The 27183-nt window shown below is 44.8% G+C and overlaps 1 protein-coding gene across 2 annotated transcripts in view; it reads right to left on the reverse strand.

The window, feature by feature from the left end:
- LOC1272420 (tRNA dimethylallyltransferase) overlaps nt 1–27183 on the reverse strand; it is a 76717-nt gene that overhangs the window by 46412 nt on the left and 3122 nt on the right. For both annotated transcript variants that reach the window (XM_311166.6, XM_061652977.1), the window contains exons 2-3: nt 25041–25178; nt 12216–12583 (exon numbers count right to left, since the gene is read on the reverse strand). In XM_311166.6, the coding sequence (XP_311166.6) occupies nt 12216–12583; nt 25041–25178 (506 nt within the window). The remainder of the gene's footprint in view (nt 1–12215; nt 12584–25040; nt 25179–27183) is intronic.

Here is a 27183-nt window from a genome sequence, read left to right on the forward strand (position 1 = left end):
TGGAGTGTGTTCGACATACGCCGTTTGTTGTTATCTTCAACATCCTTCGATGGATGTCTGTAGAGCAGAGGATTGTGAATCAGGCCATGATCTTTACACTTAAACTTTTAGCAGGCCTTTTGCCTGGGTATCTGGAAATAATAGTACGGTGGTTCTGAGGATCAACGGTACTGGACACGCAGAGCACATGAGCCTAGGGTGCCCAACTTCTTTTCCCAAAGTTCCAGAAACTTATTGATAATTATACTAGCCAGCTCCACATACATGAGGTTCTCCTGCTTTGAATGTGATCTCTGTACCGCTGAAACTTATCATATCCGTGTCGCAATTGCGTCCTGATAAGTGGTGCGATATATCCATTAGTTGGTTCTTGGCGAGCTATGTAAAGGATTCTAGGGAATATCATTATATTCGATGAAGTTAGACCCGTTTTTTCCTTGAAGGAACTATGTTGGTCGCCTTGGGTATGTGTATGACTCAGTGGGTTCTTCTGAACGTCATCCGAGGCCACCACTTGCTAGAACATTTTATTTCTTGAAGACTACCTAATAATACTATATCGCAAAGATATAGTATCATCCTTCTCAAACTTGTGTTGGGGTAAGAGGTGGAGACTTATTATCATCATCATCATCATCATCAATTGGAACGATACCAATAAATGAAATGAATGCAAGAAGAATAAACAAGTAGTTAAATAAATAACAATTGTTGGTACATGTTCGCTCCAAAGCTGTTTAAAATTGCTTTCGTTGCGCTTGAGCATGCTGTCAAGGGTTCATCCTAGGGTGAATAGTTACTACCTGTTCGTGGCAGAGCACCGAGCAATAACCTTACTGATCGCTTTTTCGCCCGCTCGAGAAATGGAAATGTATTTTTTTATGAACAATAATAAAACCCATGCAATCCATCGCCGACACGGATCGAACGGATGAGGTAAATCACACGACCTGGGCCGTGGTAACATCGCTCGCGCGGCTCGACAGTTTTATGTGCTGTACTTGGTGCCAGCCCTGCAGCAGTGGGGATTGTTCCAGCAAACGGCCATAAAACAGGTAAGCAGGTTGTACCTAGGCCGTACAAAATCGACTGTTCGAAAATTCTTGCCTTTCTAACATTCGAACGTTCTTCTTTCCATCCGCCGGGGCAATGGATCTATTTTTAATTATTTGTAACTCATAGCTAGCATACAGTAAGTTTACACCCCGGCCGGGTATAAAGAGCCGCCCGCAGTAGCCGTCGACTAGTAAAAGCAAAAGTAAAGCCTCACGCCCAGAGGCTCTCGCAGACCCCCAAAAACACACGGCCCCCGATCGCGACATGGCGCTGCCACAGAGTGCGCGCGTTTAATTTATGATAATTGCACGGTTTCAGTCTCATTCTACTTTTCTCTCAGTTTCCTATCCTTGCCGGGCTGTGAAACGTAACACACACTCACACCAACAACATCAACAACAACAACAATTGGAATTTTCCAAACTACTGCATCGGGTGGTATAGGACAATGATGGGGGGGGGGGGGTCGCTCTGCCCAATTAATATCGTTCCCCATGTCGCACGGCGATGGCATTGAACTGTCAAAAATTGGTGTACCGCAGAGACCACCACCACCACGAGCAGAGCACCATCATCGTTCATTTGCTCGAGCGCACGAAATGGATCGGTACCGGAACCGGCAGCACCGGCAGGCCGAACGGTTGCCTTAAGACACCATCGGTTCCGCTTCGCCGTCCACGAACGGTTCGTAGCCGGCCGGCCGGCCGGCATGCACTGGATCCGCGTGTAAAACAATAAGACCGGCACACGGTGGCACGGGCTTACTACAGTACAGCCATCGGCTAACAGGGTGAAGAGGTGCAAAACTCAATTAGTGGTAATGGCTGCACCGTACCGGCGGAACACAACGGCCAATGCACCCCGTGCGCAAGCGGCGAACCCCACGGACAACCAGAAGATTCTTGCCCTTTCGAGCAGGGCCCCCCAATCGGGCAAAGTGTTATGGTACTTTATTCATTTTCTTTTATTTTGGCCGGGAAACTCGACAAAACCTTCGCCTCGACTTCCGTGCTGAGCAAGGTGGTTTTTGGTTTAGTCGATGTTTAATTACCCAGTATCGTCAAGTATTCGGTGACGTCAGCATACATTTAGCAGAAATTCTGAGGATACGATTCCTCTACTTCAAAAAATCAATTATTAGATTTTGTTGGATCTTTTTTGAAGTTTCTACAATAAAAATATAGTCGTTTACGCTAGATTTTGGCTATGAGCCATACATTTTTGACAGTGTGCATACATTTTTGTTTCTAGGGCATCAAATTTTGACTCTAACGCACCAATTTTGGTCTGTAAGTCAACATTTTTTTACTCTCGAAGGAATTATGACAAATTTACCCGGTAATTGAGGAGATGTATGGCAAGAATGATTTGACATTGCAAAAAAAAACTACAAATCTGTTTAATTTGATTGTTTTTGTAAAAAAAAGAAGAAATGTAATGAATCCTCAAGCAACACCTGAAAATACATGCCAACATTTTTTACTGCATGAATTGATGTCAATTAAAATAAATTGTTACATCTTCAATTCTATCAATTAAATTATTAATTACCTAACTAAAATTTATTGCTTTCAGAACACACAGCTTCAGACATTCGATCACATTTGTGTAAACAAAATAATTGGCTTACAGCCCAATATTGATACCTTGGTATTGAGACACGCTGTCAAAAATTGGAGACAGAATTTGGTGAGTTAGCGCCTAACTTTGGCGGGCAGAAATGTACTAACTCTTGCACATCAAATGAGCAAGAGGCGAAAGAACTCCGCAGGAGCCAAAGCCTCTCTAAACCATACTAACAACAACATCAAATGAGCATACGTCACACGGCTTCAAATACCAGCAGACGCATGCATTCTCCGATGTGTAGTATCAGGATGCATCTTGGTTTGATTTTGATCTTATATCTTTCATAAATCATCACAAAAATATCTTAAATTAAAAATAATGACCAGTCTTATCGGTTTTTCCTGTTTTTTTCTCCCTCAGATAAAATGACTGTAGGTGCTATTGTATTCTACAAAATGTAAAGCAACAACAAAAAAAAGTAAAATCGAAAGCGAATGCATGCAGATCAATTTCAGCGTTCAAATGCGAAAGTAAAACCAACCATGCAACGCTTCGTGCACGGTGTGGAGCAGTGAAACAAAGTTTTAAGGCGAGCGAGAGTGAGAGAGGGACGAGCTCCATCAGCGTTCTAGGGACGAGTAGAATACGCAAACTGTACATTAACCCCCTCACCACCCCTTCCCATGCTGCTGCCCGGTCGGAAGCGAGGAGGAAGGAAGTAAGAAAATGGAAAAAGTACAGATCAAGAATTACAACAGCAAAAAAAAAAGACGATAATTAACGCACATCACGCTAATCGTCGCTGTTTAATGCAGGTGCTGCGCATAATATACTTGGCTGTACGAAGGCTGCGGTGCACTGCCCGTTCCGTGCAGTGCATACGGGAATGGCCGCGCGCCAGGCTCTGCAGTAATTCATCGTGCTCGTCCATATTGCAACGCGCGCGCGCGACCCGCCAGAGTTTGTTTTAATTTTCGCACAGCAGAAACTGCAGTGCCACACAGTTGCGGCGGAAGCACTACTCTTTGCCACCACAACACCCCCCCCCCCTCCCCCCTTCCCCCACCCCGTGGACATCTTAAGCACCTCTTTATGCGTGCGCTTGGTGAAGTGGGGTTTCGGTTTGACACCTGGTTAAGGCTCCCTCCACGATATGCAAGAATCGAGCCAAGAGGAAGAGGCCACTAATTAACAAGCCGACAGTGGAGGAAACCTCCGCTGCGTTTGGGGTGCGTTGGTGCAGAACGGAAGCGAGCGAAGGGAGCGAAGGCTCTTTATCATCGGCGGGATGCAACAATGTAAGGTAGAGAGTGGCAGTGGCATCACAACCGACCCCGAAACTTGCCGGCCGATCCCGAATTGGCCCGCTTTTATGCAAGTCGGGCCGCGGCTTTGCTCTCCGCTACGCAGGCTTTTGAGACGGCACGAAGCGTGCTAAAACAAACAAACCAATCACCGGAGCGACACCCGCGGACCTGGGTCCGCCCGTAAGTAGGTGGCCATTTGCAGATGTGTGCACCTTCTTGTGGCGGGGGCGAGCCGGAAGCTAACGACCTGGATAAACAATGCCACACCACACTATTTGTACGCCCAGCGATGAATGGTGTCTGACATCCTCCCCACCCTTCAGAAGTACAAACAAGAAGGTGATGAAAGGGGACAAGGATGTAAGAGGGAGTAAATGATGACAAAACGGCATCGTCCGTCAAACCCCCAAGTGCATGGCATCACCACTCCAGTGTGGGTGGATGCGGCCGGCTGTTTGCAAGCGTATGTTTCTTCACATGTTCTTTGTTTCCAATCAAACGCGAACGTGAGCTACCGTGGGCATTGTGTGGGCATGGGAAATATGGCGGGGCGGGGTTGGGCCACACACTTTCCTTTTTCATTCCTTGTTTCTTTTTTTTTGCCTTCTGCCTTCCGGTACACCAACGAGGTTTGCGATGGGAGCGGATGGAAAGATTGCACATCACTTGTGAGCACTACAATGTAAGTCATCTGCATGCAACAGAGTTAAGATCGCCTGCAGCCTTTTACATACGTTTATAGCCTATGCTACAGAAATTGCAGAATTCCAAACTAGTTTCAACAATCATGTTCTGACCAAATAGAAAACAATCGTCTGGATCTTCTTCTGTCCGATCTCATCATCTTCCAACATCCAACATGTGGTCCTCAAAGGTACCAAATTATGACAGTGCTCATCAATGTTTGTTGCTGATGCTCCTATAGACAGAATCAACAATGTTTAGCTCTAGTATAAAAACTGATAGACCAACAAGGTGTTTTATCAAGATTTGGGACCAAAATTTTCTTTTATTTATTTTATTATTTTCTGTCATTGCAATAAAACTTTTAAATAGTTTATACGTGCTGGATGCAAATTTAGAAGACTTCAGCAACTTTCAAAATCGGCATAACAATCGTAATGCTATAATTACTACTAATTTGTAGTTACCATGTAATTTGAAATCAAGGCATTTTGCAACACACAGTTTATAACGCAAAATAAAACATTCGAAACGACGCTTTACGGCTACTACTGTATGCGGCTCTAAACTCAGCGACTGCAACCGCAGAGCAGAACTCTTCGCAGAGTTCTGTTTTGGGCATTGTTATTCTTCTTTAACGTCCTTGGACACGAAACCGATTCGATGACATCTTTCCAGTGCATTTGCCTTAATTTTTCCTATATTTTTCCTTTATTTTTTACATATATGACACATATAGATGTAGAATATATCTACTTTTTCAGTCGCTAACGATTGGCAAAGGCACCAGGCATTCACAAGACGTATGTCAAATGACATTCAAACTTAATTTTTACAGCCATCGTATCGCAATAGTTAACGCTATAAACGAAACAGGATTTTTTCCCAAAATCCCACTCCAAACCCTCCATAAAACAAATTAAAAAAGTCGTCAGTTTACAATACTGGTTTTGGTTCCCAGTAAATTCGGATTAAACGGCAGGAGTTTCGATGTAGCCGAAGTACTAGCAGCCCATGATGATGATTTTGATGATGATGATGACGAAAAGAAGTAAAATAAAAAGAAGAGAAGTATGATAAAAACAAGAAGAAGAAGAAGAAGAAGAAGAAGAAGAAGAAGAAGAAGAAGAAGAAGAAGAAGAAGAAGAAGAAGAAGAAGAAGAAGAAGAAGAAGAAGAAGAAGAAGAAGAAGAAGAAGAAGAAGAAGAAGAAGAAGAAGAAGAAGAAGAAGAAGAAGAAGAAGAAGAAGAAGAAGAAGAAGAAGAAGAAGAAGAAGAAGAAGAAGAAGAAGAAGAAGAAGAAGAAGAAGAAGAAGAAGAAGAAGAAGAAGAAGAAGAAGAAGAAGAAGAAGAAGAAGAAGAAGAAGAAGAAGCAAGGTAGAAGAAGAAGAAGAAGAAGAAGAAGAAGAAGAAGAATAAGAAGAAGAAGAAAAAGAAGAAGAAGAAGAAGAAGAAGATGAAGGAGAAGAAGAAGAAATAGAAGCAAGATAGAAGAAAAATAATAAGAAGAAGATGAAGAAAATGAATAAGAAGAATACATAGGAAAACAAGATCTCCAGTTAACTCGTTTCCCGATAGCTGGCACTGATTTATTGGAATCCAATCGGCAATTAAGATTCGAAACTAGATTCTGATCCGATTCAACACTAACGAGCGCTTGTGTTCACGCCATAGACCTAGGTTAAGCCGTTGGCTGCTCTAGAGCTCGGCGGTGCCCGTCGCTAAGGAAAAGCAAAAGGAAAAGTGTAACATCTAAAAAGAAAAGAGACCTGGGGCACACGCACACACACACACACACACGGTGGGAAAGCCCAGGCATGTCAACGGTGTGCCGAGATCCGGTCTGTTGTGAATCATTGTGCCATCAGGGAGCAACACTTAACCGAGCCAGGCAAGAACAAGATGGCACACATCGCTGCAACAAATTTGTAACGCGGCTGAGCGAAAACATTCCAAACGTACGTCCCCGGCCAATGTCGACTGATTCACCCGCACCGGTCCGGTGACGGGTTTGTGCCGGGAGTAAACAATAAAAAATTGTGCAACAAACAAATGCCGTCAACTCCGCTCATGCGCTCCCAATTCCACCCGTGCACATTTTCCCCGCCCTTGCCTTATTGGCTGCACTGTTGATAAACAAACCCCTGTTGCACTCCTGTTACCCTCCCCCCCCCTCCACCCCCCTTCACGGTTGGTGCTGTTTGCCGAGTGGTTCGTCTCGGCCCGTCTCGGCTACGAACTACACGGGATGACGAAACATGATTTGCTTGCGCGTGCGCGCCCGGTAGGTTCTGCTGCGCGAAATTACCCCGATCTGCGAGAACGCGCGACCCAACTAGCTAAGCCCAAGATACACACTTTCTCTCGCACTGTGTGTGTCTGTGTTTTTCCTTTTTTTTTTTTTTTTTGTTCATCTTCGGCCTACTACTGTCTGCATGGTCCGGTGTCGCGGCTTTATTTTTCTATAAACAATACGCATGTTTGAATGTGTGCTTTGCTGGTCGGCTGTGGTCCCAACTGTTGGCTGTTGCTTGCACACCGGTTGACATCGGGAGCATCACCTCTCTCCCTTGTTGACACGGCCACGGGGGACAGTATGCAGGAAAGGGTTGATCGAGTGGAGAATAAAACCAAACGGACAGAAAATACACAACCATGAGACAGACAGGACAGCGCACAAGCGCCTATTGACACAAATGTCTGTCAGGGTTCGATGGTAGAAAGAAAATGATGCACAAATAACAACAAAAAAAAACCCCGAACACTCCGCCTGAATCGGGGGCTATTTTATGTATTAATATTCCTGCCAAGAGTCAATCAACAACAGTAGCAACAACAGCAGCAACGATAATAAAAAAACGAAAGACGAGAAGCAACACACTGCTCCCGCTTCTCCCTTCAACATGCTTTTGGGGTTGGACGAATGGTGCGCATGCCACACTGCTTAAAATGCAGTGTCCGCCTGTGTGTCTTCGTGCACACTTTCAGCCCACTGCACCTACCGCCGCCCAGGACCGGGCCCACAGGGTGAAGGTTTTGGGTCGATGCCCCCGGCCAAGAGTGCGCGCCGTCTGGTCAATTTGTAACGAGCAGCGGCCCCCAGCCAAGACCGGCGCAAAAACGCAGCCGGCGTCCGAAAGCAATAACTGCGGGCGACAACAACAGCAACAGCAACGAAAAAAAAAGGCAAATAAATCAACCCAATGCAAACCCGAAACAAAGGTGAAGGGGGGAGGGGGGGGGACATGAGACAGGAAAACGCTTAAGGATATCGGTTTTGAGGGGGGGGGGGGGGTTCAGGACACTTGAGTTGCGGTTTTTTTTATTTTGAGCACCTGAGGGACAGAGACGAGGGGCCGGCCTCGATGACGCCCCTCGGTGCCCTCGGAACCACCCGTACGAAGTAGCGCCAATTTCCATTGCTGCAGCCGAGCACAGGAAATCGTGGTACTGCAATGCGTTCGCATGATTTGTTTCGGGCTAATGCAATTAAAGATAATTTTGCAGCTGTTAAAAGCCCAAACCCCCCCCCACCCCCCACCCCTCGAATGGCTAATGAATATCGATGGGCACAGGTAGCTTCCGGCTGACGCTAATCGCTCGCATTGACAGATGCACCAGCGATGCACTGGGTGCATGCCTCATGGGGAAGGGGGCATATTATTGGGCTGCTGCAGGAGTTGCGTTTGGTATTTGCATTACATTTCGCGAATAATGAGTTTTGTGTAAGCTGCAGGGTTCGGCTAGTGACTGGCCGCAAGCAGTGTCAAAATGGGCTTTTACGAGCCTGTTGGTGCAGAGGTCCTGGGAATCATCAGGTATAGTGTTGGATTCAAGGCACCACATTTAAATAAACAAACAAATAAATGTCCGACCTCATGGTACAGTGGTCAACTCGTACGACTTAACAACATACCCGTCATTGGTTAGATCCCCAAATAGACCGTGCCACCATACGTAGGACTAACCTGCTATGGTGGTTAATCCATAAATCACTGAAAGTTAAGCCCACAAGTAGTGCAGATCTTGACCGACTACGACGGTTGAGCCAAAAGAAGAAGAAGAAGAAGCTCAAACATGTTGGTCACAGTACTGTAGCGCAGCTGACTAGTATATTCAACAGGTACCAGGAGCTGGGGTACTTCCCAGAAAAAAGGAAGTTTGCTAAAAAAGTCCCAGTTTTGAAACCGGGAAAAGACCCTTGTTTGGGATCAAGTTGTCGCCCTATATCACTCCTGGGTGCCCGATTTGAAAGAATAATTTACTCACGTATGCTGGATTATTGTGAACAACATCATTGCAGAAGCACAGTTTGGCTTTAGGAAGCAGCGGTCGGTCGCGCAACAGTTGGCAACGCGTGCTGGACGTTGTTGATGCCTCCAAAAGAAGTGATAAAAACACAGTCATAGCTCTCTTGGATATAGAGAAGGCATTTGACAACGTCTGGCACGATGGAATTGTCCACAAGCTGAGACTGCCAGGTTTTCCGCCGTTTATTGTCGGGATTGTGCGCGGTTACCTCTCTCGATGGACATCGGGTGTTTACATTGGGTCAGAACGATCTGAATAACGCGGGTGTACCAGAGGGGAGCATACTTAAGTATAAATTATACTAGTATACTTAAGTATAAATTAAGGTTCATTGCTGCCCATAATGTATATAGAAGCTATAACAGACAACTTCATACTCGTTATCTCATTCGAGTGAAATTCTCGCTCATCAGACACCCAACAAGATTCTGGAGGTATGTTGAATCAAAACGCGGTAACAGCTCGCTCCCCGATGTTCTCACATATAACAACGTCTCCACAAGCAGTAAGGAAGGCATGTGCAACTTATTTGCTGATCGTTTCAAGGACTGCTTTACTACGGATGATGCAAGCTTATCATTAGAAGCAGCTTTAAATAATGTGCCCCGTGATGTTGTTGACATTGACGTACGCGATATTATTATCTCGGTAGATACTGTACTACGTGCTCTGCAGCAGGTCAAAACCTCATACAACCCTGGACCCGATGGTATTCCTACGGCAATCCTTGCCAAATGCCGCGAATTTTTAGCAGAGCCTCTGTCTCAAATCTACCAACTCTCTTTTGCACAAAGTACTGTACCCACGGCCTGGAAATCCTCTGTGATGTTTCCGGTGTACAAAAAAGGGGATAAAAACTCTGCTGAGAACTACCGCGGTATAACCACCTTGCCTTCTTGTGCCAAGGTGTTTGAGATCGTCATACAAAACTCGCTAATGTATCACTGTCGTTCTTATATTTCTACACGCCAGCATGGTTTCTTTCCTCGACGCAGTGTTACCACAAACCTGGTGGAATTCGTCTCCAACTGCCATGCAGCCTTTACTTCCGGAGCTCAGATGGATGCAGTATACACTGATCTTAAGGCTGCGTTTGATCGTGTGAACCATCGCTTGCTGTTGGCTAAGCTCGCCCGGATCGGTCTCTCTACTCCGCTGGTGAATTGGTTCAGGTCCTATATCTCTGAACGTAGCTACTACGTACAAATCGATGGTGTCTCCTCTAACGTTTTCGAGAGTTCATCTGGCGTCCCTCAGGGCAGCAACTTGGGACCACTGCTGTTCTCGCTTTTTATTAACGACATCACACTGGCCATTACGGAAGCAGATTGTCTGCTTTATGCGGATGATGTTAGGCTGTTTCGTATCGTACGTAACACTTCCGACTCTCTTTCTCTGCAAAGATCGATTGATGTTTTCTCTGACTGGTGTATCAATAACGACCTGCTAATTTCTGTTGATAAGTGTACGTCAATGTCTTTCTATAGAATAGCTAGTCCGATAAGGTATATCTATAGCATATCAGGGACACAACTACCGCGGTGCAATACGGTCAGGGATTTAGGAGTCACCCTGGATCGCAAACTAGATTTCCGACAACATTACTGTGATATTTTAGACAAAGCTAACAAAATGCTAGGATTTATTCGTCGACATTCGAGAGAACTCAATGACCCACACTGCCTGTTAACTCTGTATAAGTCCTATGTTCGTTCCATCCTCGAGTTTAGTTCTACAGTTTGGTGTCCATTCTCTAGTGTTTGGTCCAATAGAATAGAAGCTGTCCAAAAGAGAGTTACTCGTATTGTCCTACACTTCACTCCGTGGCGTAATGTAACCCCTCGTCCATCGTATCATACTCGTTGTTTGTTGTTTGGTCTGGACACACTTGCTAGGAGACGTGATAATGCCCAATGTACGTTTTTGTCCAAACTTATTGTCGGTGAGATAGATTCGCCAGAACTACTGGCTAGAGTCAACATAAATGTCCCTCCTAGAGTGTTCCGTAACTACAGACTAATAAGAACTGACCTTACAAGACGTGCATACAGCGAGAACGACCCAATGACTGCGATGGCCCGTAAATTTAATCAGCGTTACATTTCATTTGACTGGCACCTACCTACTAGATTTTGTTGATCCGTTTTGTCATTGTACACTGCGTTAGTTATTTAAGTTTTAGTTTTAATTCAGTGATAAGGCCGCTTGTTTGGCCAATCACTTAATACAATAAACAATACAATACAATACAATACTTGGTGCCCTGCTATACAATGTTCTCGCAGAGGGTACGGGTGCAGCTCTCGCATTATGCGCGGATGACCCTGCCATTCTGTATTCTGCAAAAGCACGAAACCACTTACGGGGAGGATTACAACGGAGACTGGACACTGTTGTCAGGTACCTCCAGGATTGTGGTCAACAATACCAAGACTCAGGCGCTAGCTCTCCCTTACAAGATGGGTATTCAACCGGTTCATTTCAATGCGAAGGTGTGCAACACAAAGATGAATGACATCGTCATCCCGTGGGCTCTTCAAGCCCGGTACTTGGGAGTGATTTTTGATAGACGTCTCACATTCAAAGCACATGTATGCTACATTAAAGGAAAAACTTCAATGCTGTTTAGGAAGCTGTACAGCCTTTTGAAAACCCGTTCTGCGTTGTCGTTGGAGAACAAGATGATTATATATAATCAAATTGTTCTTCCATCGATAATTCACGGACGTAAAGCTTGGGGCCTATGCTCGAACAGCAACCTCCATGAAGTCCAGAAAATTCAAAATTATTTTTTGAAGACAATTCTCGATTCTCCCTAGAGATTCCCTACGCGACAGCTCCATCATCGTGCAGTACCTAGTATAATGGGTATAACAGCCCAACTACGAGAATGAAGCCATCACTCACCACACGAAATAATTCGAAATATCTTCTCAACTTAAATCAGAACTAAATGAAGAATCAAATTTAGGATAAAGTAGTCAGTTTCTTTTGTAAATACTGCATTTTCCCTCCCCATTCTCAATCTCTATTTCAGTTTAAAAATCGGAAAGTCTTAGAAGATGAAATGAAAGTCGGATAGTTAATTGCTGCCAGGATGCACTGTTTTACTGTGAGATGGAACTGTGGCAGCATCTTGAAGGGTAATAATGAAACTATGTTTCGTTTCACAGAAGAAACGGTCGTTTAGTTGAATAAGAATAACTTCTAGGCGTATTGAACATGTTTTGCATTTATGAAGCTGAAAACCGGTGCATATTACTGCAGTAAATCTATCATGCTGACTTACCGGATAATCTTCCGCTTGTTGTTGGGATGCAGCCGCTCGGCTGACTCCGGGTCGACCCGCTGCAGGGCCTGGTGCAGCAACTCCGACTCGTGCGCTTCGAGCGATTCACTCGTTCCCAGGCCCGGTAGCGCTTCCAGAAGCCGCTCCAGGTCAGTGGTAGTTCCAGCAGAAGCAGCAGCAGCAGCAGCCACTCCACCGTCCACTTTCGGCTGCTTTGCCTCCGGTTCGCTTTCGGTGGCGCAACGCGATCGCAACCGTTCCCGCTTGACGCCCTCGCTCAGCAGCACCCGCCAGAGGATGCTCTCGATGTAATAGTTGGTGCCGCCCACGATGATCGGCATGCGGTTGGCCGCCAGCAGCGATTCGATCTGTACGCCCGTGCCGAGTGAAGGAAAGTCTCATCCAATATCACAGTCCCCCCACCCTAATCCCGATATAGCACAGAGCTCAGGAAGCGAATGCGTTTGCCACCGGGGGTGTAAATCATTTGCCGAATCGGTTTTGCTAGCGCCCGGCCACGGTGCGTAGTGAAATCTGAAGCCAGCTGTGCCCTGGCGCAATTTACTACTTGTTTGGATTTCCAACGCACCAACAAACAAAGGAAACGCACTGTTCTCGTCTCGCGAGAGGGGTGCTTGCCGATGGCGGACAACGGGCACAAGTGGGGCGAGCGAAACTATGTTCGGAATGTTTACTCCAGCGGCGCGCAGCGTTGAAGTCGCCTTTTTTGGCGATCGAATAAACACACCGAGGTTTTGAATATCTTCCAACCGCAAACGGTCGCCAATACGACGATCCCCGGGCAGTAGCAGCAACGTTTGGAAGATAAACAATATTTTCCGATACCAGTGCGACTACTTTGTGGCCCCTTTGTGTTTCGTAGATCTTACGGCGTCAGAGCGGTCGATTGCAGTGCGGCGCGGATGGTGCAATGGTAGACGGGCCGGCTCCTGTCCAGCCGGGACGTCGTTCGACTCCTAATCTGGAACACTTTATTCAGGATTTATGATTGGCTATCCAAGTCCAGTGAATACAAATGAGTGTAGATTGCATATAATACTACTGATACAACTACTGATTATATACGCATGCCAATAGAACGAAAGATTGACAGGATAAACTAGATTATACCGTAATCGGAATGGAATGTCTCAACGAAGTGTTTTACTTTGTCAGCGAAAACGGAGTAAGTAAAAAACTTGATTCGAAAAGGGGTTTTAAGTTTTGCAGGAACTTCTGTCAAGTAGTCCGGCAGTTTACCCAATGACTTCGTCTGTGTTATGACACGTCTTCGAACTGGGAATTAACTTAACTTAATCGTTCTCGACATCAAATGCCAAATATTATAAGATACAAGTCGTCCCTAAGGAATTGACAAATGAAAATAAGTACAAGAATTTATTCGGTATCTGACATTAACTTTGTCCAATATTTTGGTGAGCTCCAATACATTTTGTTTTGAAATTATCGCAAATTCCATTTGAAAACGGTATTGTTTCGTGATGCTATTTATTTTGTAATACAGTAGAACGTCGATTATCCGGGGACGGATTAACCGGCGGGCGGCTTAACCGTGCGCATATATCTGACAGCTGTTCATACGTACGGCGAAAGTTTGCAGCGATAATCAATTGGGTAACCAGTTTCTTGTGCAGCTCTGTAGTGTCTAGGGGTATTTTCGAAATTCATTTTTGTTCATGAACAGTTGTAACACCAACAGTTATTGATTAAAATAATATTCTACTAACGATTAATCGATTGATTATAGGTGAATTAATAATAAAACTAGTGAATTTAATATGTATTATATGCGTCAAATCGATTAACCGGCAACCGTCCGGTCCCGAGCTGCCCGGATAATCGACGCTCTACTGTATTTGTGTTGTTTTTGCTTAGGCGTCTATCAATCAGTTAACGTAACGCTAAAATTGCTCCTTTCTTTTAGAATTGAAACAAAATGATATTTTTGTTAATTTAAATAATTAAAAATTGTTCTATACAGCATTAAAATTCAACAAGATTCTGATCAATCGGATCCTTAGCGCCGCTTGTAATGTCCTTCCATCACTATTATCAGAAACGTTATATGCAAGGTGTAAGCGCAATGGACTGGCTATCTGCATCGAGAAATGCTTCTGTGTGTTTTTTAGTCGATACAGGAGCCCAGCTACTGGAACCTACTTCATGGATGGCACTGCAGTTAATCGACAAAATCATGCCAAAGACCTGGGCGTTCTTCTTGATTCAAGTTTGAACTTTAAACAGCATATCGATGACGTTGTAGCCAGAGGAAACCAACTACTGGGTGTGGTTATCCGAACAACTAATGAATTCCGCAACCCCATGTGCTTCAAAGCTGTCTACAATAGTATCGTTCGTGCGGTTCTGGAATATTCGTGCGTAGTGTGGAGCCCAACTACTGCTTCTTCAATTGCTCGACTTGAGGCGATTCAACGTAAGCTCACGCGATATGCCCTATGTCTACTTCCCTGGCAGGATCGCAATACCTTGAACCTCTTTCCGTTAGAAGACACAATGCACAGTGCTCTTTCATCACTGGTTTGCTAAATTGCTCTATCGACTTATCGTCTTTGTTGCATCGAGTCGATATCTATGCACCATCCCGAACACTTAGGTCTAGAGAGATTCTACGGCTCGCTCAACCTCGTTCCAGCGCAGGTTTTTGTACCGTTTTTTGTAATGTAATGTACTGTTACTTATCTTAATTAGGCCATACGGCCGGTTGAAGATTAAACAATAAATGATAATAATAATGTAATCAACCATCTTCCTGATCCTTCATAAAAGTGTCCACCTTTCTAGGTTTGTTTTTCCCCCTTTGGCTTTAGATACTGTATCATCATGCATTTGGCTTTTCTGTTGCACTTAACATGTGATGCTTAATATGTTAGCCAAGTTTTGCAAAATACGAACAAAATCGGTACTGTTTGCTGGAGTTTCAGCTACATTTTTTTAGATATCCATCAAATTACGACCAAACCAGGGCTAACTGGTTTAAATCCATCCACAGTTTGTTTTTAACGAATAAGGTTGGAAAACAACTGAATATGAATTAGACACCTGTTTGCAGCGTTCCAGTTGATATGCTTGCTCGCGTGTTGTCACCTGCGAATCGCATGCCACTGTGATCAGATGCGTAGCTTTACAGTCGTATGTGTGGCATGCTGTCAACTCGCACGACTTAACCACATGCGAGTCATGGATTCAATCGTCGTATCCTCGGCTGCGAGGTACTTAAAAAAAATCCCGAAAGCCTGTTAAGGCCTGCACAACCGCGTAGGTCGTTTAATCACGAAGAACTCGATCAGAACACCAAATTCAGAAAAAATAATCGCCAACTGAAACCCTTTGAGCTTGTGTGTGTACTTAAAAAAAAACCTGGTTGGGGTAACTGTCAAATCAAAGATCTTTGTATGAGTGCAAGAAAGAGCTATGTCTCCAGTGACCTGTGACCTATGATTGATTTTTCCCCAAATTGAATTGAAATTGCCTTATTGCCGTACCTGACGTATGATTTATGCGTGATTTTACCCATTCAAATGGGCAATTTTGGACAATTGTAATGTCCTCCTGCGGCCTCCTGCAAATAGTTCGTGGCAATCATTCTCATAGGACTTCCCATAAGTACAGCGCAGATCTAAGCGCAGAGGAAGGAACAAAAATCGTACCGAAACATAATACCATACAAAAAGATGCTAGACGCAGCAGAACAATATGGTTAGGGGATGGCTTGTCTTAGCTCAAGGACACGGTGCCGTACACGTGTGAGCCGACGTCAATCGCGTACCTCCGATCCAACCTGCTCCGCATAATGCTCACACATTATCCCGTTCGCTCGGATAAAGTAAAGCAGAAAAAAACTACATGTGTTAATTGAATGTTGAAGGTACGAAACCCATCTAGCCTCTAATCAACCCTTCAGAATAAGCACGCACAAAAAATATGAAACAATACAACAGCAACAAAAAAAAACCGAAAAGATAAAAACTCGCTCTCATGGTTTTGGGGCCCGTTGGCCCTGAGCTGCAAAAGGATTCACGCTTAAAAGCGGTGCAAGGGTTTTATTGCCGCTGCTGCCTTTTTGAGTGTGCCATCACTCGGTTTGATCCCACGGGGTAAAATGCCAGCGCGTAGCGTATAGACCCGTACCTCAAGCAACATTACTACAACAACAAAAAAAAAAACGGAAAAATAACCGACACACACCGAGAACGAGAGAGATAGAGAGACACGCAGCAACGGCTTGTTAAACTATAAATTAATAATCGCTTGCCCCCGAATACCTTCTCCAGTGCCCTGCGCCACTACTTGCGAGCCGCACACGCCAACCCTTTTACGCTTGCGTATAAAGCGACGCGCAAAATGTCGACGCGTATGCGTTGCTGCGTGTACCCATCCAGTCATCCAACCATTCAAGAGAACCCCAAGACAACCGGCAGCAACTTCAGCCAACCACCAACACCACCACCAACAAACTTAAGAACGATAAAAGCGATCTCTCCTTACGGCACGGCAAACCCCATTCTACCCCTTTTCCCCCGATGCTCTACGGAGCAAAATGTCTTTGAGGGGTGGGCTTGCGAATGGACCGTGGATCGTGGAGGCGACCAGAACGGCAAGTAAGGTAGCGCCGCGCACGCAACCGGTGTAGCGGAATTTGGGGCAAGAGCGCCACCAACGGTCCAGAGTATACCGATAGTTTCGTTCCAATTTTTAGATGTACTGATAGAGGATAGTAGGGCCAATTATGTGACGGGAGTGTTAGAGAAAAAGGGTAAAAAATGCTGGTTTTATGATTATTATGATCCGTGTAAGACATGTCGATTTGTCTCTCGTTTGACATATCTTACTGAACGAAGAACATTTGCGTTGCCTAAGCCTCATGCGGAGTCCGGCTTTTGTACAACAGCTTTCCATGAGATTAAAGCTACGGAAAGTATTTTACTGTACGGTTTTACACGCTTGTAAAATACCTATTTCGTTTCCGTTCGTATAGATTGATTTTGTTTGACAGTTTTACATTTGATTCAGCTAACCGGCACTTTGCTGTGCTGAACTTCAAACAGAATAGTCTGTTTTTCTCATGAATTTTTAGCTATTTTATTTCCTTTGGCAAAATGGGGCAGAAAATTATAGTTTTTTAACCATATCAAATAAGCTCTCGAAACACATAGGAATAAAAAGAGCCGAGAAAATATTTCTACCACCGTAAAGCTGATGAAAAGTGAAATTTGGCGTGGGATTAGTGATTTTTTTTATTATTATCGATTTTCAACACAATTATAACTTATGGGGCAAAAGAGCCACCCCTGGTTGAGCCAACAGTGCCACTATATTTCATGGGCACGGAGCAGTCAAAATGTTTTCTTTGTTGTGGAGTGCAGCGATTGTTGTGGAGTGCCACACATGTAAAAAATCCAATTATCAAGAAATTCTGTTTTATTCATTTCAATTGTTAAGGAAATTCATTTTAAACCAGTTCACTGTGGAAATAGGTGTAACATGGTTCTAAGAAATGAATTAGATTTTGATAAACAGCTTTTGGTGAGTGCATAAGGTGGCACACTTGCCCCAAATTCCGCTACGCGTACATCGCTTCCGCCTGATGTTAATTTATTTTCGGCCACATCGCCGCGTAGCCGCCGCCAACGACGACGACGACGACGCAGGAGGCAATCGACGAAGACGACGATATGGTTTTTGGGTATGTGTGTGGCTGTGTGTTTCGCTTTCCTTTTCTAACGCATGAGCAACCGGGTCCAACCTAGACCTCTGCCCCCGTGTACGCGTCGGGCCGCATCACTCTCGCCACTCCGTCCAACCGACCCGACAGATTGAATTCATCCGAAATAAAACACACTCACACACAGCGCAAAGCAAATTCGGTGCGCAAATTTGCGCAACCCCCCCCCCCCCCCCCGCAGCCTTAACCCCCTTGGATACGCAAACGCCGGCTTGGGCAGGCGCAAAGCGTTGCCGGTCGGGGCAAAACAAAAGCCAAGAGGCGAACGTAATGCCCGCGTGCATATGCGTCTTTACTTCCTTGTTCGCTGCCTCTCGCTCTCGCCCCCTTGCTCACTGCGCACCGTGCGCGCTCTTTCGCACTTTTCTCACTCAACTCGGCGTCATCCTCGCCGGTGCTGCTCAAAACGGTTCGGATGAAGCTCGGTACTATTACGCCTCAGTTTCTTCCTGTGCGAAACGCGCTTCGACGGTTTCCCGTACTTCCCCAGTTTTTTTGTTTTGTTTTGTTTTGTTAGCGTGCACTCCGGTGTCTCATTCCCAACCCCTCCCCCCAGCTTGAAGATGGCAGCAGGGTTCTTGAGAAAAGGGGATGATTTCACGTTGTTCTTCGATTTTTCTCTGCGCCAGCAACTCCAGGGCCAAAAATTCTTCTCGTGAGATCTTCTCCATCCCCTCGGGTAGGGCCGTGGGATGGCATATCCGTACCGACCCCAAAAGAGATCCCAAATATTGTGGTTTGAGCTTCGAGCATTTCCATGGGTGATGTGGGCTGAGTGGCACAGCGTAGTGGGGAAATGTATGAATGGCCGCGGCGCCCTCTACCAGACGTATTCAGACTAGAGGTATGAAAGTGAAAAAAGATCACACCTCCGCACAATCATCCCCCCCCATACAAATCTCGCACATTGGCTGGCTTTTGGTACTCGGTTGTGTTTGTTCTGTATGTTGTTGTGGGGTTTTTTTTATGCACTATACTTGTGGCTTGTATAATTTGTGGTTTAAAATTGCCCTAACCCCACGCTTTGCGCAGTGTTTTGCTCCTTCCCGTTCCTTATGCTTCTGGTTTTAAGCAGCACAGAGCACTGTGGAATACCACGATTCCATCTCCTGCTTTATCGTTCTTTTAGTTTAGTTTCGCTGAACGATGAAGTTATTGGCGCGCTCGAATCGTTCACCATTCACACAAACCACAAACTGTAAGGGCAAGCAATTTGCGATGTAAGAGCGGTAGTGTGGGTGTGCGAATGCATGCGGTACGAATGCATCGGGCAATTGCGGGGCGTCTACGACGACAATCGAATAGTAATCGCAAGACGTCCTGCTTCTTCCGTTGAGTGTTTCTGTGCTTTTTTATGCTGAGAAGATCAGATTACAATTAATGATGTAGAACAACTCATGGCTTTAGTTATAGCATTATAATCCAAGTGTATACCGTATCGATAATCATGAAGCTCTCGTCTAGTCTAGTAGGTTAAGGTTCCTGTTGAAGTCTCAGAACTTCTGGAGATAAGGATATTCACTCTTTGCAGTGATTTTAAAAAGGCTAGGAGAGTGTATATAGGGAGCATCGACAATCGCGAAGCTCTCGTGTAGGTCATGGTCATGGTTCCTGTTGAAGTACTAGGTTCTCCTGAAATCTTCTGGAAATTAGGATATTCATTCTTTACAGTGATTTGAACCAGGCAAGGCGAGTATATATAGGGAGCATCGACAATCATGAAGCTCTCGTCTTGGTCATGGTCGTGGTTCCTGTTGAAGTCTCAAGTCCTCCTCAAATCTTCTGGAAATTAGGATATTCGCTCTTTACAGTGATTTGAACCAGGCAAGGAGAGCATATATAGGGAGCATCGACAATCACGAAGCTCTCGTCTAGTGTAGTAGCACATGAAAGTTCCCGTTGAAATTCCAGGTCCTCCTTAAATCTTCTGAAGATTCGTATATTCTCTCTTTTCTTTGTGATTTGAACCAGATCAGGTATACAAGGATTTGAATCTTTAGCTCACTCTTTAAACATCTCTTCTTTTCCTTCTTTGCGATAAAACTCACTACCTCTTTGGCCAGACGCACTCCGGAATGAGTCACAGTTTTTGGATAGAAATCCACTAACTCTCTGCACCGTTTAGTGACTAACGTCTTAGTCAGAATTCTTCTGAACTTAGCGAGAATAATATAATACATATGAAGCTAAAATTCCAACGCTATTTTTCTTATGCTAATTCCTACACTGCACACGTACTGCCGAGAATGGTTTGTCGACAAGCAGAATCAGTTACTCGATCGGAACTGGAACTGCATCTGTTCCAGACCCACAAATTTTGTTCCGAGTCGGGAGCAGGTACAGGTACAGTTTCAGGAACGGAGTAAAATTGGGAGCTATTTCATAATTTGTATTGGTTCAATATCAATTCCCAAACTGGTATGGGTTTAGTATCTGTTCTAGAACCGGTAAAGGTTAATGTTCGGTTCCAGGACTGTTAGAGGTTCCTGCCAAGTTCCAGGACCAGCATGGGTATAGTATAGGTTTTCGGAGTGGAATGGATTCGTGGTCTATTCCTGGATCAGTATGGGTACGTTGCGTAGCCTTGTAACCGAGGCCAAATTAACTAATTATCCCAAATGATTGAATCATAAGAATAGTGTAAATAGTTTAATCCTTCATATAACGTATTCGTGCTGGACTTGGAAGATTGAAGTTGCTCCTTCACTATATTTTTTCTCAATTCTAATTTCTAGAAAAGGTTTTCAAATTAAACATTTTCACGGTACATCGAATAACCTTCTTGCTTCTTTCTTTCCCTTCTTCTTGTTCTTCGCCTTCACTTCTTATTTCGCGCAATAAGCATGTAAGAAAATAAGGTATTTCAAATTGGATCTTGACATCGGCGTGCGTTGAATTGCAAAGCTAGTCGCCGATAGAATGGCAATGGGCGGCTGATCCTCGATGTGGCAAGTAAACGAAAGCCATCAACCGGGTTTGGTGGCCAACCGTGCCTATTTGCTTGCTGCGAACGAACGGATAATTGATTTTACTCCAACTGCCTAGCCAACAACAAAAAAAAAACACCCATCGATTCCATCCCGGCTGCTGCTTTCGTTCATTCATTCATGATTGAACAAACGAAACAAAATAAAGGAAGGAAAGAAAAAGTACACTTGACCAAAAACGATTGCTAAAATAAAAAGACAAAAAAAACGAAGCACGAAACCCTGAAGGAATGCGTACACATAAAATGGGATTCCACATTCTTCTTGCCGCTTGGTATTCTATCATCCTGCTCCCGTGCGTTGGAAAAGGAAACCATGAGATTAGAATAATGCGCCCTAAAAGCGAAACTGCAATCCAACAAAACACACACACACACACACCAAGCGAAGAGAGATAGAGAGAAAATAAGAAGAAAAAGAAGAAGAAGAAAGAAGCTCACACACATACACACATCTTTTTACATTCATTTGCGTCAATCAGCCCGCAGATAGGATGGGAAACGATTCGGCACCTTGTTTAATTAGCATACGCGAAAGATTCTGCCGCGTCCAGCGAGAAACACCCCTGGTGCAAGGGGGGAGGGGGATTTGGGGAAGAGGCGCAAAAGCAAACATGAAATTTCTGTTCAGCCTTTCAGTGTCATTAGGCAGGACGTGAAATACCACATCTTAGTTGGTTCTTGCGAAATCTGCTTGTGTCACAGTTGTGCGATGTGTCTTTTTTGTTTGTTCCAATGTAATATTTGATGTTTCCGTCCACTTGCCAGGCCCGGAACGTATGCGGAAACATTCTTTGAAAAAGGGAAGACAGAAAAGGGAAACCCGTTGTGTTGCCACTTTCAGTTTCTGCCGCACATTCTGTCGACCAAGTTGCCATAAAGGGAATGAAGTTAGTTGCAACCCAACCAATGCAGCAGCAACACTATGAAGAGGATTTTGTTGTTGTTTCTCTGCTTGCTTCCTTCACTTTTATGCTTCGAGAAAGTGGCAAGACAATGCAGTACATACATTGTCGCTTGTAGCATGATTAGAATACATAAATCCAATGAGATTTTAAGAGATCAACTGATCGTAATTCCAAGGTGGTAACACATTTATATGGGCAGGTAGGTAAAGACGGACACTACGGGTAAGAAGGACACTTCTCATAAATACACGAAAACGATCATCTTCAAATAATTCAACAATGCAGCATCCAAACTGAAGGTCAACACATTTGAGAACATTTTTCGCTTAATGTATGCAACATTGATTGAATTCACGAACAAAACAAATTTTCCATCGTGCGGTTCCTTGCGGATCTAATTTGACTTCAGCGGATCTTAAGCTCTGTGACGTGCATTGTTAATATTTTCGAAAATTTTATTACATGAATGAGTTGTCGTAATTATTCGGCAAAAAAACTGGCAAAAGAACGAAAATAAAGGCAATAAAAATATTGTTTTTGATGGTTTATGAATCCATGCTCCAAAATGGGAAAGACGGACACTCACTCCGTCGTAGGGAAAGATGGATACCAATTTTTTGCTTTTATTTTGCTTATTCTATCAACTGGCGATTAATAAATGTCAACAAACACCTTAAATAAGGGTATTCTAACGATATAAACCATCCAGCAGCTGGAGAAAGTATTGAAGTGCAGGGTTTCCCACGATTTATTGGTCAGTTCCCATGATTTTTTGGTGCGTTACCACGATTTTTTGATCGTATTCCATAGATTTTTGGTTGGTTCCCATAATTTATTGGTATTTTCTGATTGAACATCTATACAATATCTCTACCAACAAACTCTGGAAAACGGCCAAAAAATCGAGGGAACGCACCAACAAAAATATGGGTACCCACCAAAAATTGATGGGAACCAACCGATAAATTGTGGGAAACCCTGTAAGCGAGAAATGAAACACCGGCCAAAATAGCAGTCATGCGGCCAATATTACGAAAATCAAATATCTTGTAACGACTTGGACAACTTTAATCAACAAAAACAGTAAGCACTGGTATAAAACCGTTCAGGAATAGATGATAGATTCTACGAAATTAAAAATATCAAAAAGTTTAAGCCTCAATGGAAAAAATGGATTTACCTATTAGCAAGTGTCTCTCAAACATACTTTTGTCCAAAAGGAAAGTACATTTTAATTTCCAAAAGCGAAGTTCTGGACTGTAGTTCTGTAAGCTGGTGCAACGTCAGCTGTTAGTTCCCAATATTTAAATAATGCTTTAGATTCTGCATTCTACAAGGTGTTGGAAGTGCCACTTACAATTCCTTACTCTACCGTTGAATGAATCGTTCGTTGCAATTGGCCAAGCGTTGGTTTATTTACGTACCAGGAGGTGGAAAGCAATGGGATATGTTAAAATATTATAAACCTCTTCAATTTCCAACGTTTTTTACAGGTGTCCGTTTTACCCGAACATTTCAAAACTGCTCGAAAAAAAAAACATAAAAATCGATAGAATCTTAAAACATTCAATACCTTTTCTGATAAAAAAAAAACATGAGTGTAACGTAATATGTGCATATTTTCATGGTCGGTGTATTTATATATTCCCAGATTTGTTTTGCATTGTTCGTCAGGTGTCCGTCTTCACCTACCTCCCCCTATCATAAAGCGAGCAAAACTCGATCGCGCTCCCGTGTAGAGAGATGAGGATGAAACAACTTCCCTGCTAGAAGCGGCTACACACTAGCCTGTGTGTCTAGTAGTTCCTTTCGCTTTCAAACCGTGGCACCCTAAACCGACGACCTCGTGCGATGCGTTTCGCATCAGAACGCAAGCGAAAGTGTTGTCGCGCTGCTCTGCCCAACAGCGCGACGCCGGGCGCACAAAAAAAGTGAAACTTATTAGAAGAAGCAGAAGACAACAACAGCAACAAAACGCCTCTAAGAAACGCCATCATCGGCCAGTAGTGTCCAAAAATGTCGCTGCTGCTGCGGAGCCACCAAAACGAGCACACACACACGCACTCCCCGTGGCGTTTAGAACAGGAAACGGCTTCCACAGCACCATACCGGCCATAACCTTACCGCACCTACCACCTCCCCCCCCCCCCCCTTTAACGATTCTACCCGGTACCCTTTCGGCCAAGGCTCGCACGCGAAGGTGGTCAAGCCGCTGGCAGGCTGGTTGGCCACGAAAAAGGCAGCGCGGGGCTAAAGGAAGTTTCGATAAGAAAAAAAAAACACACACAGAAATCATCATTTGCATGCTAATGGTATTTCTCCCGAACGGACGCATCTTCCTTACACCCCCCCCTCCCCTCCCCTTGGCCGCGCCGCACCCTCCAGCACTACTGCGAACGATGTGCGCGGCGCTCCATCCACGTTGCGCAAGGGACGAAACGAGGCGACCAAGACGAAGACAATAAAAAAAAATTAAAAAAAAAAGACACCAATTTTTGGCAGGTCTTCTACTGCGCCCCCCCTCTTCTACCACCCCCCCCCCCTCCCCCCCTCCGCGGCGGCCAAAATCATGGTTCATGAATATTGAATGAATTGGCGACGACAACGACGTCGTTCGAACGTCTTCGAACCGTTTGGTCAGCTACAAGATTGGACCGGTTTTTGTTGTTGTTGCTTTTTTCCTCTTTCCGTGGGTACACGCGCTCCGTCGGCTCCACTCCGGAGTTCGCGCCACACCCCCTCCCGCCCCCGCCAGTTCGCGCGTTGGCGGCATGTTTCAGCGTTCATGGGCACAGTGTACACACTGTAGACACATTTATTTCTTCTTTTTTTTGTTGTTAAAGGGCAGACGCAAGCAACAACAAAAAAAATCATATTGGCACTGCAGGGAACGCCGCCCGACTGATCCCGAGCCGATCTGTGTGTGCAGAGTGTTAACATTTGGTTGCTGTCGTATGGATAGGGTCTGTTAAAGTTGCTGTTAAAATTGTAAAAAAAAGCCCCAAAGGGCTGGATCATGCTGGAAGCTTTGGGGAAGGATCGTTGGTCAAGAAGCCTTGGGCGGCCATTTGCTCAAAAGGTTTAACGTGTCAAACTATGCGCACGTGCAATCATAATATTCCCGCAACGGGATGAGCTTAAGTAAGTCGTTTTGGGAAAAAGGATACGATCGGCAGGGCGCGCTCGCGGAAATGGGTCACGGTGAAGGCCTGATCGGGCCTAGCCACATCCAGCAGGTGGTGCACCGCCTGCCGCTGCTCCTCCTTCGTCGCCTTGGCCGTTACGATGTCGAGTCCGGTGTAAACCTGCGAAAATAAAATCGAAACTGAATGACAATAAAAAAAAAAAACACACACACACACACACACACACACACAAATCCTGTTTTGCTTCTCCTCGCACACAGTTCTTGTTCTATTCCCTGCCGTTGGGCATAGTCGGGCTCGAAACCAGCAGCGACCATTATCAAATTACACCTTGCCGCCGACCGAAACGCGTGAGAACGCGTTGGGGGAAACAAAAGTACAAATCTTAACCTTTTTTTTTTGTATTTTTTTTTAAACGAGCAAATAAAAGCCGCTTAGCCCGCCCGCTCGCGCCCGCGACGATGAGTTGAGTTCTCTCCTTGCCGCGCGCAGAAATAACTTATGCATGCGGACAGCCCGAACACCATCGAGCGAGAAAAGCGTTTATATCAATGCTCTTCGCTTCCCCGGAGCAGATCCGATCGCGACCAAGCGCGAGACTAAGTGGCTCGATAATCGGCGCATATCCCAACGCCACCGCCAGCACCATCATCGTCATCGTTCATCTGCGAAGTCATCGACAAATTCCAGCCCCGAATCTTGCCCGACAGCCCCGCGGACAGGCCCGCGGATGGGCACAGTTTTACGACTAGTTTGGGCTGTCAGAGATTTAAAAAAAAAAAAAAAAAAAAAACCTCTGGCGCGGCGGCATCCACCTCACGTCCAGGCGTCGTTGCCGCCGTCCAAGCTTTTACGATCCGGCCCAATCGTGCCCGGGATCGACAATCGTGTCCGCGCTGTGTCCGCGGGACATTTCGTCAGCAGCGCTTGTCAGGGTTGGTGATGGCTGATGGCGTGCGATAGGGCCGGCCGGGGGAGGAGGGGATCATCTAATTCAACATAATTTATTCACAACCGTCGGAGCGACTGCAGGAAGGCAGGAAGAGTGTTCTTTTGTTTCTCGCGCACGCACTTGGCTACGCACCATCTCCGGGCAGCGGGCCGGCACTTACGGGCCGGCCCTTCACGCCACCACGGCAAGGTTACGGAAATGAGCGATTTTATCTGTTTCGGGTTAGGTTTTGTCATATTTCATCAATACGCAGCTTATGATGTTCTCTACCCAGTATGCTATACTATGGTCGTCTCTCGGTGTAAAAAACGGCTTTATAATGACTATCAATGTGATTCGAGCGGTGTCATATAATCTGGGATGAGGGGGGGGGATTTAAAGCGTCTAACTGGTTGGTGGATGTATAGTGTACACCAAACAATAGACGCGATCGATAGAAAGACGAAAAAAAAAACTACACCAAAAGAAACACATGGAGTGCAAAATTAAGCCGGTTTTTATCGTACCATTAAAAATCAATTTACATCCATTCACCGTTGCACGGCGGGGGAGGGGGTTTGTCGAATGGAAGAGGCACCGCGGCTCCCGTAAAGGTCGTTTGTGGTTCGATTGGTGGTCCCGCGAGCACGTGTTAACGATTGACTTAACAAGAGATATTTACACAGGGTGACCAGAATTAAGATTGCATCCAAGTGCATTGTTTTTAGCAGCAAGTACTGCACATTGCTTAAGAACACGGTCCCGAGAAATGGTCTTGGGAGGAAGCTGGTATAATATCAAACCCTTGGAAGACGACCATGTGAACCCGGCGTCGGCAAAGATCAATTAAAGTTGCAGGAATTTACATCTGTAGCGCGAAAAGAGAGCTTTTTTATTGTACTTCTTCACATCAAAAAACAACCCAACTTAATTGCTCTTATGCCAACTAATAATATCGCCTACAACACTACAAGGCATCAGAAAGTTGCAATAGGTTCAATATTTCATTATGGTGGATTGCAAGCCATATAGGAATCTCAGGAGACGAACGAGCTGATAAACTTGAAAACGATGACAGAACCTCAAACGAATGTAAACATACAATTTCCAGAAGAGATACAATAAAAACATGCAAAAAGGACTATAAGACTGCTATAAATATAAATAAGTCTGCTTATTGGTCGTACCAAACTAACTCACAGTCACATACTTTCAAAACATTCTCCAGCACTC

This window comes from Anopheles gambiae, chromosome X (assembly GCF_943734735.2).
Source record: "Anopheles gambiae chromosome X, idAnoGambNW_F1_1, whole genome shotgun sequence".
NCBI classification, from domain to species: domain Eukaryota; kingdom Metazoa; phylum Arthropoda; class Insecta; order Diptera; family Culicidae; genus Anopheles; species Anopheles gambiae.